Genomic DNA, 13,059 nt, shown 5'->3' with positions numbered 1-13,059 from the left:
GTGGTTCCAGGTTTATCTCCTAAGCTCACCTCACAGTCAAAATTTGTCCTCCGTTCTTCCCCATCTGTACCTTATCTCAATACCCTGATCAACCTTCATTAAGACTTTTTTCTTTGTCCCCTCCAGCCTGATGTCATCTCTCCCTCCTTGGAATCCACTGGCAGTTTGCTCCTTCCTTATTATCTTAATATAATCTGCCTTGTATTATTTGGAAATTTATTTTAACTTTTCTTCTCAGAGCATAAATTTCTTGAAAAAGTTTGTTTTGTGCATCAGTTTTCTGTTCAACATTCCTCTTCCAGCATAATGCTTTGCACATGCTCATACAAACCTACTGAACTGACATTGAGACATCTATGATAAAATTAATTACTGCATAATTATTACATAACCACATGTATTATGGTATTATATCTAAAATATTATATCTAAAATATATTATGCAATATAATATTATATTAAATTACATATTTTAATAATGAGAAATTCATGCTGTCATTACATCTGATGGGACCTGCAAGCCAGTCTCTCCCTGCTAATTTTGTAATCACTCTGCCCAAAGCAATAAGATCTGATTTACATGTCCTGGGTAGGTAGGAAGATTTGTGTTTTCATATGTCCAAGTTAATTTTTTTAATGCCGAGTTCTAATTCTGTAAACAGAATCATTTAAAATTATTTTCCAAAAAGGAGGCATTCCTTTGGACTCAATTTTTTTTTCATGGCAAAGGAAAACTGAGACAAACGTTAGTACAACCAAAAAGTACTCTCAGGTCCTACACGGAACAAGAGAATGCACTCATTCTTACACGTCACAGGGTAAACGGTCACCTCCCATTTCTGAGGCCTCAGGGCTGTAGATTCACTGGCGGAAGTTGGTCCAAGTGTAGCTCCTCCCGCCCAAGGCTTCCAGAGCAATGACATTATCTGAACTTCGAGCAAACAACCCCGTGGAATCAGCACAGCCACCAATGAATTACTGATGCTGTATTATGTTTTAAAAAGCAACATTCAACGAGGTATGATGTTGAACAGTACCCCAGGGATCATTCTAAGGACTCCCTCCCCTTGACTTTTCTCTTAGTTACAAAAACGTTTGTATTTTAAAAGCCCTTTAGAAGCTTGCTCACCTGCCAGCTGCCTCCACCTGGGGCTTTGGGCTCTGCACAGACACACTGAGGTGGAGTTTGGTTTCCACAGGTTTCCCAAAGCTCTCCCTCTGGGGTTCTGCGGGCCCTGATGCTTTCTCAGGCCCCAGAAGAATGCGATTGGTATTCTTCATGGAGCTGTCTGGGCAGCCATGGTCTGGGTCCTCCCTGCAGGGCTCTGAGAGCTGAGCACAGCACACACCTGTGGTGCTCACAGAGCGCATGGGGGAAGTGGTGGCATCCGTGGGGATGCAGCCCTCGTCCTGGTCATTTGTGCCAGGGGGTCTCTGGTGTGATGATGGGGGCTCTCCCCAGCTTTCCAGACCTGGCCTAGGAGAGCTTCAAGCTGCTGAGTGGCAATGACTCAGAGGTTCTGCTTCTCCTGGCTCTCCAGTAGCCAAAACCCACATGCTTGGCAGACATCACCTCAGTAGGTCTCAGCCCGAACCCACGCTGGATGCAGAATGCACACACTGACTTTGTGGGAAGAGGGCTTCAGGGGTACAGGGGAGAGTCTGTGTTGGAGAGCAGGTGAAAGAGGTTGCTGTGAGGAGGAGTGTTCTCATGATGTGCTGGGGGTGAGACACAGCAAATCCAGGCAGACCTTTGATCTGAGACCCGCCTGGGCATGTCAGCACAATTACTTGGCTCTCCTGCTGTGATTCCAGAGCCAACGGGCCACCCCAACTCCCAGTGAAGGGAACATAGCAGAGGCTGGCACAGAAGCCAGCCACCTGTGAGACATCGCTCCGGGCTGTCCTCTCTTACCTCGGGTTCCACCCCTTGGCTGTTTCCTGGAGAATTAACTCTGGGAAAACCATCTGGGCAGAAGCTGGGCTCTTATGAGCAGCACCGAGACTCTTAATTTCTGAGATATTCCCCTGATAAAAATGTCTCTTCCCTCCCTCTCTCCTGCCTCCCCCTTCCCTTTTGGGTGAGGTTTCAGAAAGCCAAATTCAACAGCTCTCCAGTTTTAAGAATTTGAGGAATAAGAATAACCTACACATGTCTATAATGGGAAAGAATGCGAAAAAGAATATATATATGTATAACTGAATCACTTTGCTGTACAGCAGAAATTAACACAACATTTTAAACCAACTATACTTCAATAAAATTAAAAACAAAACCAAAAATGAAACAAAAAAGAATAAGCTACAAGTGTCTATTAAAATTCACAACTTTATTCTTCCTCTTTCTTCCCCCCCACACATGGTGTGTTCCCAGCAATGATCCTGTAGGCAGCTACTAGGACCCCCATTTTACTGATGAGGAATCAGGAGTTTTAAAGGACTTACTGAAGGTCAAACAGTGTCGGGGCACAAATCCGGAGGCTCAGGCTCCAAGTCTCGTGCCCTTTTGATCACACCATGCCAAAGTAGAGTCACAACAGCCCTGGCCCATCCATTCAATGGTTCTCTGACCTGGGGCAAGCGTAAGGTCCATTAGAACAGACCCTTTGCGCACCTTGCTCACTGTCATAGCCCCCGTGCAGAGAACAGTGCTTGGCACACAATAGAGACTCTTCCTGGGCCTTCATTTTCTTTTTTTTTTTTTGCGGTACGCAGGCCTCTCACTGTTGTGGCCTCTCCCGTTGTGGAGCACAGGCTCCGGCCACGCAGGCTCAGTGGCCATGGCTCACAGGCCCAGCCGCTCCGTGGCAGGTGGGATCTTCCCGGACTGGGGCACGAACCCGTGTCCCCTGCATCGGCAGGCTGACTCTCAACCACTGCGCCACCAGGGAAGCCCGGGCCTTCATTTTCTAAGACAGAGAAATGATAGTTACTGAGCTGATTGAGTAAAGGCAACTGTGCAGACTCTAAATTGCTGCATAAGAGTGTGCCATGGTAGTGATTATATGTCCACAGCCTCCTTTGCTCCTGGGTATTTCATCCTTATTTTTGTCTTCCATCTCTCTTCTTTCTACTCCCCAGGGGTGGACAGCTCAGCCAGGGACTCAGAGCGGTTCATATGGCTTCTTGTCAGCAGCTCTGACACGTATCCTGAATAGAAGCAGACAACAGCCCAGGGAGAGATGCTGTGAGTCTCTGGGCTCTTTCTTCTGCTCTTTCTGATAACCAAGAAGTCGCTCTGCAGTCTGCAATCAGGGCTGAAATAAGAAAGAATGGGGAACTCAACATATCTGAGAAACGCTGCTGGTCCCTCTGTTAAAGTGATGAGAGAACAGACATGAATGAGACGGCCCTGGGGGAGGCATCAGTGATCAGAAGTGGGTTCTGGGCCAGAGGACCCCCACAGCCCCAAACTACCCCCTTTAAATTGGTCGTTCTTACTTTCCTCATCTCACTTGCCTCTGCCTTTCGTCACTATTGAGAGTTGGTTGTCTGCCCACAATATTCTATTTTCCTCCTAGAAAACGCTATAGTTTAGGGAGGCCCAAGTAGCAGATATTCTTTTGGTTCACAGTCCTTGTATGTTTGTCAAGAGCAGTCATATGGCCCCAGAGCCACAATTTAAATTTGTGTGGCTCCCAGCATGGTGTTTTGTATATTAAACACTTCAATATTTTTAATAAATAAGGGAAGAAATTGCTAGATGCCTAATCCCTGGGAATGATGTAGCGTGTTCATTTTGATCATTTTATTTTTAAATTATACAATATTTTGAACATACGGAAAAGCACAGAAAATTAAGTAATTAACACTACGGATCCAACACTGAGATTCAACAAATGTAAAACCCTTACCACATTGCTTCAGATGTGCAAAAAGAAATCAAATCTTACAGACACAGCATTTAGGATAAAGGGAAAGATGGAGACATTTGGTACTCTCTCTTTTTTAGAAAAAAGTGATCGTTTAATAAAACTCTATATGTCAAGAATGAACTTAAAATGCTAGAGATGGTGTAGTGAATGTGAGGATTTTTTTTTTTTTCCTTTCTGCTTTTCAGAAGCATTAACTGGGTAGAAAATTTGGGTCCCAGAGAGGAGCTTTACCAGTAGTTGGTAACAGGAGCTCCAGAATCCTGGTTCTTTCCCAGATCTTTTTTTCCCACTGTTTGCTCAAAAACTGGTTCCAGCTCCACCGTGGTCCGTCTGCCCGCTGGGGCTGAGCTGCCTCTTCTTTTCCAGGAGTGCTCGCCCTGCGCAGCCCACCGCTATGATGCTGAGAACCCGCGGACGCCCCTCCGGAACCTTCCCGACCTCTGCTCTGACTACTGCTCTGCATTCCACTCTAACTGCCGCTCCGCAGTCTCCCTGCTCTGCTCACCAAGGACCGCCGCCTCCAGGAATCCCATGAAAAGGATGGCGCGCGCTTCTAATGGCTCCTCAACCTTCCCGACAAGGCCCACTGCTTCCCTAACGTCTTGAGGAGTGGCCATCTCAACCGCAACCTGGGGGTGGTGGCCGAGAACCCTCGGGGCTGCCTGTGGCCCCCGGGCTGAGGAACCCGGTCTCCATGGTCCACGCTGGGGACGGCACCCGTCACCTCTTCGTGGCCGAGCAGGTGGGGGTCTATCTGCCTGATGGGAGTCGCCTGGAGCAACCCTTCCTGGACCTCAAGAGCATCGTGCTGATCACTCCCTGGATGGGGGATGAGAGAGGCTTCCTGGGGTTGGCTTTCCATCCCCAATTCCACCGCAACCGCAAGTTCTATATTTATTATTCATGCCTGGGCAAGAAGAGGGTCGAAAAGATTCGGATTAGTGAGATGAAGCTTTCTCGGGCAGATCCCAGCAAAGCTGATCTCAAATCGGAGAGGTGAGGCATACCCATGAGAATCTGCAGCTGTGTACTGTGTTTCAAAATGTTGCCCATCAGTCCTCTGAGATGATATAGGAGAGCTTTCCTGGGTTTAGACCTACTAGCTTATAATGATGATAAAGGAGTCATTGTTGATTACTGAGGTTAACCCAAGTTAGCTTCTTGAGTCCATGGCTTCTTCATGGCTACAGCCACCCACCTTACAGTTACACCTGGAACCATGCTTGCTTGAGTTTACAGAGGCTAAGCAAGGGCCGGCAGCCGTAAGCGTTTGAGAAATGATTTTAGATAATATCAGTATATTAAATATAATAGCAGCCTCTGATTATTGCGTGACCATTAGATCCCAGGTCCTTTACCATGAACATGGAAATTCTCATCCTTGCAGGAAGTTGTGACGCAAGGCCGTTAAGTTACTGATGCCTGGTCAGATGAACGGCTCAGTTCTAACTGACCCCACACTCCTGCTCTTTCACTCTACCATGCTGCCTTTTTTCCTTTTCCTTTCTGCCTTGTCTCTCTCTTCCCATATAGACAGGTTAGGGGATTGAAAAGAGCATGAAGAAGTGATAGACTGACCCCTGTGTGGTTGCCTGAAGGAAGGGACTGAGAGTTCTTGTAGAGCGGAGGGTAAGGCTGAGCCCCAGCTACTGGGTTTTGAGCCCTCACTATATGCTAGACACTTAGCGAGATATTTATATATATTATCTTATTTAACATTCACAATGCTTGCCTATGGTAAATTCTCTTACCGTCCCCCATTTTATAGATTGATAGATTTTATAGAGGCTTAGAGGTGTTGAGCAACTAACCAGTTAATAAAAATTAGATTAGTCGTTTGTAGTGGTGCAACCTTCACAGAGCACCAAGCTCCTCTTATAATAGCAAGTGAACTTCCCCATCTAGGGCAAGTGGGTGACCGAAATATCTCTGCAGCAGCTTTTTTGATTCCTGAGGGAAGCTAGTTATTGGTCTCCTATGGGAGACTCACTCCTGATAGTCAAGGATTCCTTGATTCTAGGAGGAAAAAATATCCTGCAGGGTGGAAATATGGATTCCTAAAATATAAGGTTTTGCTTTTCATCTAGTCGACTTATGGCTTTGCAGGAAGATAGAAAAACCAAGAAATGGGAGAAACAGGACATTTGCCTGGGCAACACTGAGTCCTGTGCCTTCCCAGGGTTGATCAGTACATACAGCAAATTTATCATCTCCTTTGCTGAAGATGAAGCAGGTAACAAACGTACAAGGTTATTCTGTTTCTGCTTACTGGAACTTAGATAATCACAGGCATTGTGAACTGAACATTTATTATCATAATAATCATTATTATTACTATTGTTATTATTACTCTTATTATTGTTATTGAAAATGCAACTACCACTTTTTCTATTTTCACTGTCATTTAGTCACCTTCTTTTTTTTTTTTTCTGCTGTATGCGCGCCTCTCACTGTTGTGGCCTCTCCCCTTGCGGAGCACAGGCTCCGGACGCGCAGGCCCAGCGGCCATGGCTCCCTAAAGCCAGGGAGGCTGTCCCCGAGGCAAGTTATTTTCTTCCAGAGTTGCTTGCTTTTGTGTTTTTGCAAAGAGTGATTCAGATTTTCTGCATGTGTTATAGTCTTTCCCATTATTGACCTGTTTAGAACTCAGTTTATTTCATTATTTTACTATTAGTCACCAGCTTGAGATAAGCCACATTTTAGTTGCACCAGAGCTCTGCCTTCACTGTTGCTACAGTTTATTTCCTGAGTTCTTCTAACCAACAGCTGGCACAAATAAACGAGTGAGTAAATAAATAAGTGAGTGGCGGGTGTGGGGCTACCCGTGGCTGAGTTCTGAAGGGTTGGATTTCTGAATGTCAGTCACTGAAGCACATCTTCAGGAGGACTGGCTGAGGTCACAAAGCTTGCAGTAAATTCACATTGCGTGCATTTTGCTTTACATGGCCTGTTATAGTTTTTTGGTGTGTTTTTTTGCCCTAAAATACATTTTTTAAAAATGTCAGACCCTACAAATGAAATTCACTTCTAGCATTGTCTTCCCCTGAAAATACATGCATGTCCAAATCTATGGCATTTTTGGAACATATAATTTACACCAACTGTAGTCATGTGTAGGGAATATGCAGCAATGCAGGGTTTCCAATTCTCCTTTTAGACCAGAAATTGTTTGCGTGGTTTGGAGGGACCCTTGCCCGAGGGTGACCTGTGCACATGAAGACAGTTGGTAGACACCTCATTTATCTAATGTCAGCATCACCTTGGACAGTACCTGGGGTTTCTAATCAGAGGGGCAAACTGGCTCTAGGGAAGGGTTTGTCCTAAGTCCTCAGACCCCCTTACAAGGGGAAGATTATAAATACAGTTTGTCAATACACAAAACCAAAGTCTATTAGTCAGTTGTTACCTTGTGTGCGTTACCTCTGCAAAGAACATCAGTCTCACACTCGGCCTGAGACAAACATTAGTCACTGCTCTCCACGAATTCAAGGAAGAAGATTGTTTAACTAGCTCAGAGCTGTCTAAAGCTCTAGACTTTTCCAATTTGCACCTTAGTAAGACATTTCCTTCCATAAGGTTGAGAGAGAGCTTGTGTAAATCACACAACAGTAAGTGCATTAAACCCAGTGCGATAGCACAAAAGTTGTGTCAGGCTCACAAAACTGTCACGGTGCCAGGCTTTAGGGAACAGAGACATAAGGAAGTAAGAGGAACTGCCGATGACTGAACACTTTCTCATTTAATACCTAATAATCAGGGAGGATATTCTTATCTCCCTTTTACAAGTGAATAAATAACACGAGCGTTACCCAGGTGGAGAGGTTGCCCAAGACAACACAGATGGTAATGGGTGTTATCAGATTTCAAACTTAGTTTTATCTACCCAAAGTTGGGCTCATAAACCCTACACTGTCCCTCACAGGGAACCGTGAAACGAGGTGGAATGAGGTACTTACCATGAGAAGGGAGCAGTGTTTTCTGGAGTTCAAACATGAGGAAATGGGAGGAAAAGGGGGTCCCTGGTAAAAGAGATGAGGAAGACAGTGGGTGGAGGTGATTTCTGTGGGGTGTGGAGAAGACCAAGGGGGTGCCGAGGAGTGGAGGGTGTCACAGGAAATAAGGAACCCAAGACTGAAGAAGGTGGAGTTGGAGGACACGGTGAGATGGGGGAAGGGGGACTAACACAGTAAGGAAGGGGTAATAGAATATAAAGTATCTAATAAGTGGTCCTCAGCCTGTGGCTTGCCTATCTCTGGGCTTTATGGAGACTCCTCATCAGTAGTGGAGAACTGGGGAGGGAGAGGGAGGCTCACTGATGTGAAGTTTCTGAAAGCAAAGAGGTGATAAATGAGATGAGAAGCCCTTTGGCTCAGGGAACATGAACAGAAACGTGCCTCTGGTCGGGGACACCCCAAGCTGGTCTGGGGGGCTGAGATGGACTTTCTCCTTGGGGAGCTCACAGACCTTGAGGCCTCACTGTCAGTCAGGATTTCAGGGATCCCTTCCTGGGGCTCATGCATTTCAGGGCCACAACCCCTGGTCATGATTTTCTGTGTGTTCAGCTGTCTTGGCCCGGCCTTGTGTCCTGTCCTTGATGGCCTGTTCCTGTTTTATCAGGGGAGCTCTACTTCCTGGCCACCTCCTACCCAAGCGTCTACACACCGCATGGATCCATTTACAAATTTGTTGACCCATCGAGGTGGGCCTTGGGTTACCTTTTCTTCTCAGGTGATTGGAGCTTGTCTTTATCGCCATGGCAGGTCAGAAAAACAGTCCTCACTCCCCAAGAATTACCAGATACGATCAACGGAGCGTATCTTTCTTTTAGATGCAAAGCAGACTGGTCTGGGACTTCCCTGGTGGCGCAGTGGTTAACACTCTGAGCTCCCAATGCCGGGGGGCCGACTTCGATCCCTGGTCGGGGAACTAGATGCCACATGCACGCTGCAACTAAGGAGCCAGTGAGCTGCAACTAAGGAGCCCACGTGCCACAACTAAGACCCGGCGTAACCAAATAAATACATGAAAACAAAAAAAAAGCAGATTGGGCAGACAACTGTGTAGGACGATGCATCTGTAGGAATTATGGAATATTGGGGAAACGGTCTCTTTGTGGTTGGAAATGAGGATCTTGAGCCTTTCTAGGATGACTAGTCCAGACCTGTGGCTCCTGTCTTGTTTTTTTTTTTTTTTATGCTTCTGGAGACTTCTGTCTGGGATCATCTGACAGTGGGTGTACACCTCTGCCCACCTGAGTAGCTATTGCCACCCTATCCCATGGGCTGGTCTTTGGCACATACAGTTGGCCCTCCGTATCCATGGATTCCACGTCTGTGGATTCAACCAACTGTGGATCAAAAATATTTTTAAAAATTCCAGAAAATTCCAGAAAGCAAAACTTGAACTTGCCATGCCCTGGCAACTATTTATGTAATATTTACAACTAATTACATAGCAGTTATATTTATCTACAATTATTTACATAGCATTTACATTGTGTTAGGTATCACAAGTAATCTAGAGATGATTTAAAGTATATGGAGAATGCGTAGGTTATATGCTGAACACCATAGCATATTACATAAGGGACTTGAGCATCAGTGGGTTTTGGTGTCTGTGAGGTCCTGGGACCCATCCCTGGGAGCTGTATCTAAAACTGTCAGGTTTCTCAGTGTCTCCGCCTGATCCTTCCTGGAATTCAGTGAGAGGATTTATTCACTTGGTAGACTCTACGATATTTAACTCTGCTTCTCTGCCCACCTTTCTCAGAGACTAACCAACCTTCAACTCATCAGGCAAAAGCCATACTACAGACTCCCATTTGTGAGGTTGTTGAAGGTGTGTCCGTATCTGTCCCTGGGAGAGTGATGCAGTGTATCCATCCTGAGAGCTCTGGGCAGTGTGCGGGATTTATCTCAGGATTCTTACCCAAAGCCAGAAAGTCTCCCCGTGAATCAGCTTGAAGGTAGACCTGCAGACGAAGACTTCCCTGTGAGGCATCTGTTACCATGTCTGGGGTGGTGTTCGGAGTACATGTGCTGCTGGTGAGGGCTCAGAAGCCCAGCCCAGCACAGCTCCCCTTGGCAACCGGGCTTGGGTTTGGTGTTCTCAGACGTTCCCAGAAGAGACTCAGTCCCTGAGGTTGTGCCCAGGGACTCTCCTGGTGGAGTGCAGGGTTGTCAGGGGTGAATTAGGGACTGGCTGTCTCCACTGCTGGGTCTACTCCATGCAGATCTCCTGTGCTTGAGGGATGAAGCAAACCCAGGGTCTTTAAAGTGCTTCCAGAGGCTGAAGGTGCCTGGGTGGGGAGTTTTCTGTTCTTTCTATCAACAGGTTTCCAATGTGAATCCCCTTTTCTTTCCTTTGACGGTTTCCTGATTCGGCTGGGGGATAATTTAGCTTACCTCTAGTGGCGTGAGAGATCAATCATAAAGCAACTGTGAAGGCTGCTCCACGCTGAAGACACCCTTTCTCATGCGCCTTTCTCTCAGTTGACATTTATGGAGTCATTTCTGTGTCCCAGGCACTGTGCTGGGTGCTGTGTGTGCAGGCTGACATTTGATGCCGACAGAATCCCAGTGAGACAGGGTAACACCCTCAATCTACAGATTAGGTAACTGAGCCTAGCTACCTTTGATCACTTGCCCGAGGTAGAGCTCGTAAGAGGTGACAGAGGATAGGAACGCATTCCTCTTTCTGGCTCAGTCATTTCAGCACTACCTATTCACTTCAGTTATAATGACGACTTGAATTGTACAGACTTCTGTAGCAGTGGGTCCAGATTCTGCTCTGCTTACTTCTTTAGCCCGTCTTTGCACTAAATGCACCCTCCCCAGCATTCTAAGGAGCAGTTGGTTTATTTACGTATGCTTTTCCCCTTCCATCTTTTCCTTCTGCCCTTCCCTTAGAATCATAGACCCCGGATGCTGGGTTTGAATCTCAGCTTTACCACCAACTAGCCGGGAGTGTTCCTAGTCTGCAAAGTCCCTTTTGTTTCAGAAGGTGCACCCAGGGGACAGCAGTTTGAGAATCAGAATACTAGGAGGTAGAGAGGCTGCCATTACTTAAGGGGCCGTGCCATGAGTATCTGAAGAGATTTTCTTTAAAGAAAATTGTATGTGCTGAGCACTGCTCCAATCGTTTTTTAAAATCTCATTTAAAAAATAATTTAGGGCTTCCCTGGTGGCGCAGTGGTTGAGAGTCCGCCTGCTGATGCAGGGGACACAGGTTCATGCCCCAGTCCTGGAAGAACCCACACAGGTTCATGCCCCGCGGAGCGGCTGGGCCTGTGAGCCATGGCCGCTGAGCCTGCGCGTCTGGAGCCTGTGCTCCGCGACGGGAGAGGCCACGGTGGTGAGAGGCCCACGTACCACAAAAAAAACAAACAAAAAAAGAATTAAAAAAATTATATATCAATCACTTATGGTGTGCCAAGCACACAGTTCTTATTTAATCCTCCTCGCCTCCCTGTGAGGATGGGTGATATTACTTTTTCTATTTTACAGAAGCGAAAATCAAAACTTAGCAAGGTTTACTTGCCCATGGTCCCCAGGATTTGTACCCTATTCTCTTTGTTGCCAAGCCCATGCTCCAACCCCCTCACTACACTGTCCCCGAAGTGCCTCACTACAGTGTCCCTGTGATGTCCATGTCCTTTCTCCTCTCTGTCTGAGCTCATCGCAGATTTCCTGTTATATCTGTCCCATCCCTATGGATAAGGGAGGGCTGAACCCAGTTCTTGCACATGTATGCCTTTTGGTGACCGGAATTTCATGGTTCCATCTTCAGAGTCTTGTATCCTCACTTTTTCTCTCTGTTTTTAGGCGAGCACCTCCAGGCAAGCGCAAGTACAAGCCAGTGCCGGTGAAAACCAAGAGTAAGCGGGTCCAGTTCAGGCCACTTGCTAGTGAGTCCCTCTCTGCCTTTAGGCTCAGGCCTTGGCATCCAGGTGCCGGCACAGTGCCCTCTGCAAACAGCGGCAATCCCGGAGTGGCAGGTCTTATTTCCTCACCTAAGGCTTATCCTCTGCCTGAGGACTATTACCTGTGGTCTGTATGTCTCCTCTGTGTACCAGGGTGAGAGGGGGCAGCACCTGCTTCTGCTGTGACCTGCTGCCATTCATTCTTTCATTCATTTGTTCGTTCAAGTATTCATTCATTCATCTAGTACTTACTTTGTGGCAGTCCCTGTGCCAATCCCTGAGGATACAGCAGTGAACCTGACCTGTAGGAGTCTAGAATCAGAGGAGAGGAGGGCATGTAGTGCAGGCAAATGAAGAAATAAATATAGCATTGAGGTTCTGGCTAGAAGCATGCCCAGGGGACTGAGAAGGCCCTCAGAGTGAGAACTTCTTCCCCCCGGGAGGGTAGTCAGGAAAGACTTACAGGGGAGGGACAGTATCTTAAGGGAACTATTCTAGAGCCATGCATCTCTGGAGTAGTCCCATTACAAAAGTAATCTATTTAGATCAAGGCCAGGGAATTAAACATATTAACTTCAAAAGAATTTATATTCAAGAACCCTCAAGTGGGCATAGGATTCCATAGGATTCTTCGAGCTACTTTCCAGAACTAATATTTCTCCTAGATAAACGCTTGTTTCCCAGAAATTGTCTTGGACTTGCTAAAGAAGAAGTCCGAGGAAGCTGCTAGAAAACTGTCCAATGCAACTTTAGCTTCCAGTCCAGACCGGACCTCATCTCAGAAAGGCTCTTCCAAGAAGCCGGCTTCTCCCACAAGCAGCAGGAAGACGTTTCCAAGGTCTGGTGCAAAGCAGAGAGCCAGAGCGTGGTCCCCAGGCCCCCAGGGGAAGAGGAGGAAGAGCCCGAGACGCCCCCGAGGCAGAGGCAGCCAGTCGGCACAGTGGAGGCGAGCTGGCAGAAGTGTCCCTCTGCCTCTTCGGTCACGGTGACAGGTCAGGGGACGAGTGCCCAGAGAACCACCTTGCCACGCGGAAGCTGCTACTGCTGAAGGTGACCTTAGACGCATGGGAAGCCGGGGGTGGAGGTGGGAACCGGTGGAGAGAGCTTGATTTAGGCGGCACGGTTGTCCTGTCCACGGGAATTTTTCCATCTAAACGGATGCTCCTTGTCTGCTTCTGCGGGGAGACCAAACCCCATGTTGCCAGGGCACCTGGCTACTCATGTGCACTAGTCTGTAAACCTGCTTGGAATTCCACTATGTGT

The 13,059-nt window shown here is 47.0% G+C and overlaps 1 protein-coding gene across 1 annotated transcript; it reads left to right on the top strand.

Moving 5' to 3' along the window:
* Window positions 1-3,337: 3,337 nt before the first annotated feature.
* On the top strand, window positions 3,338-12,785 carry HHIPL2 (HHIP like 2; the record flags this gene model as incomplete). The annotated part of the gene is given in 9 exon segments (XM_082662928.1): window positions 3,338-3,381; window positions 4,190-4,370; window positions 4,373-4,429; window positions 4,433-4,523; window positions 4,526-4,871; window positions 5,963-6,108; window positions 8,493-8,574; window positions 11,699-11,781; window positions 12,481-12,785. Coding segments are annotated over 9 exon segments (1,335 nt in total).
* Window positions 12,786-13,059: the final 274 nt, after the last annotated feature.

Source organism: Grampus griseus (assembly GCF_964374135.1).
Source record: "Grampus griseus genome assembly, chromosome: 1".
NCBI classification, from domain to species: Eukaryota; Metazoa; Chordata; class Mammalia; order Artiodactyla; family Delphinidae; genus Grampus; species Grampus griseus.
This window is presented reverse-complemented; position numbering and strand designations above follow the sequence as displayed.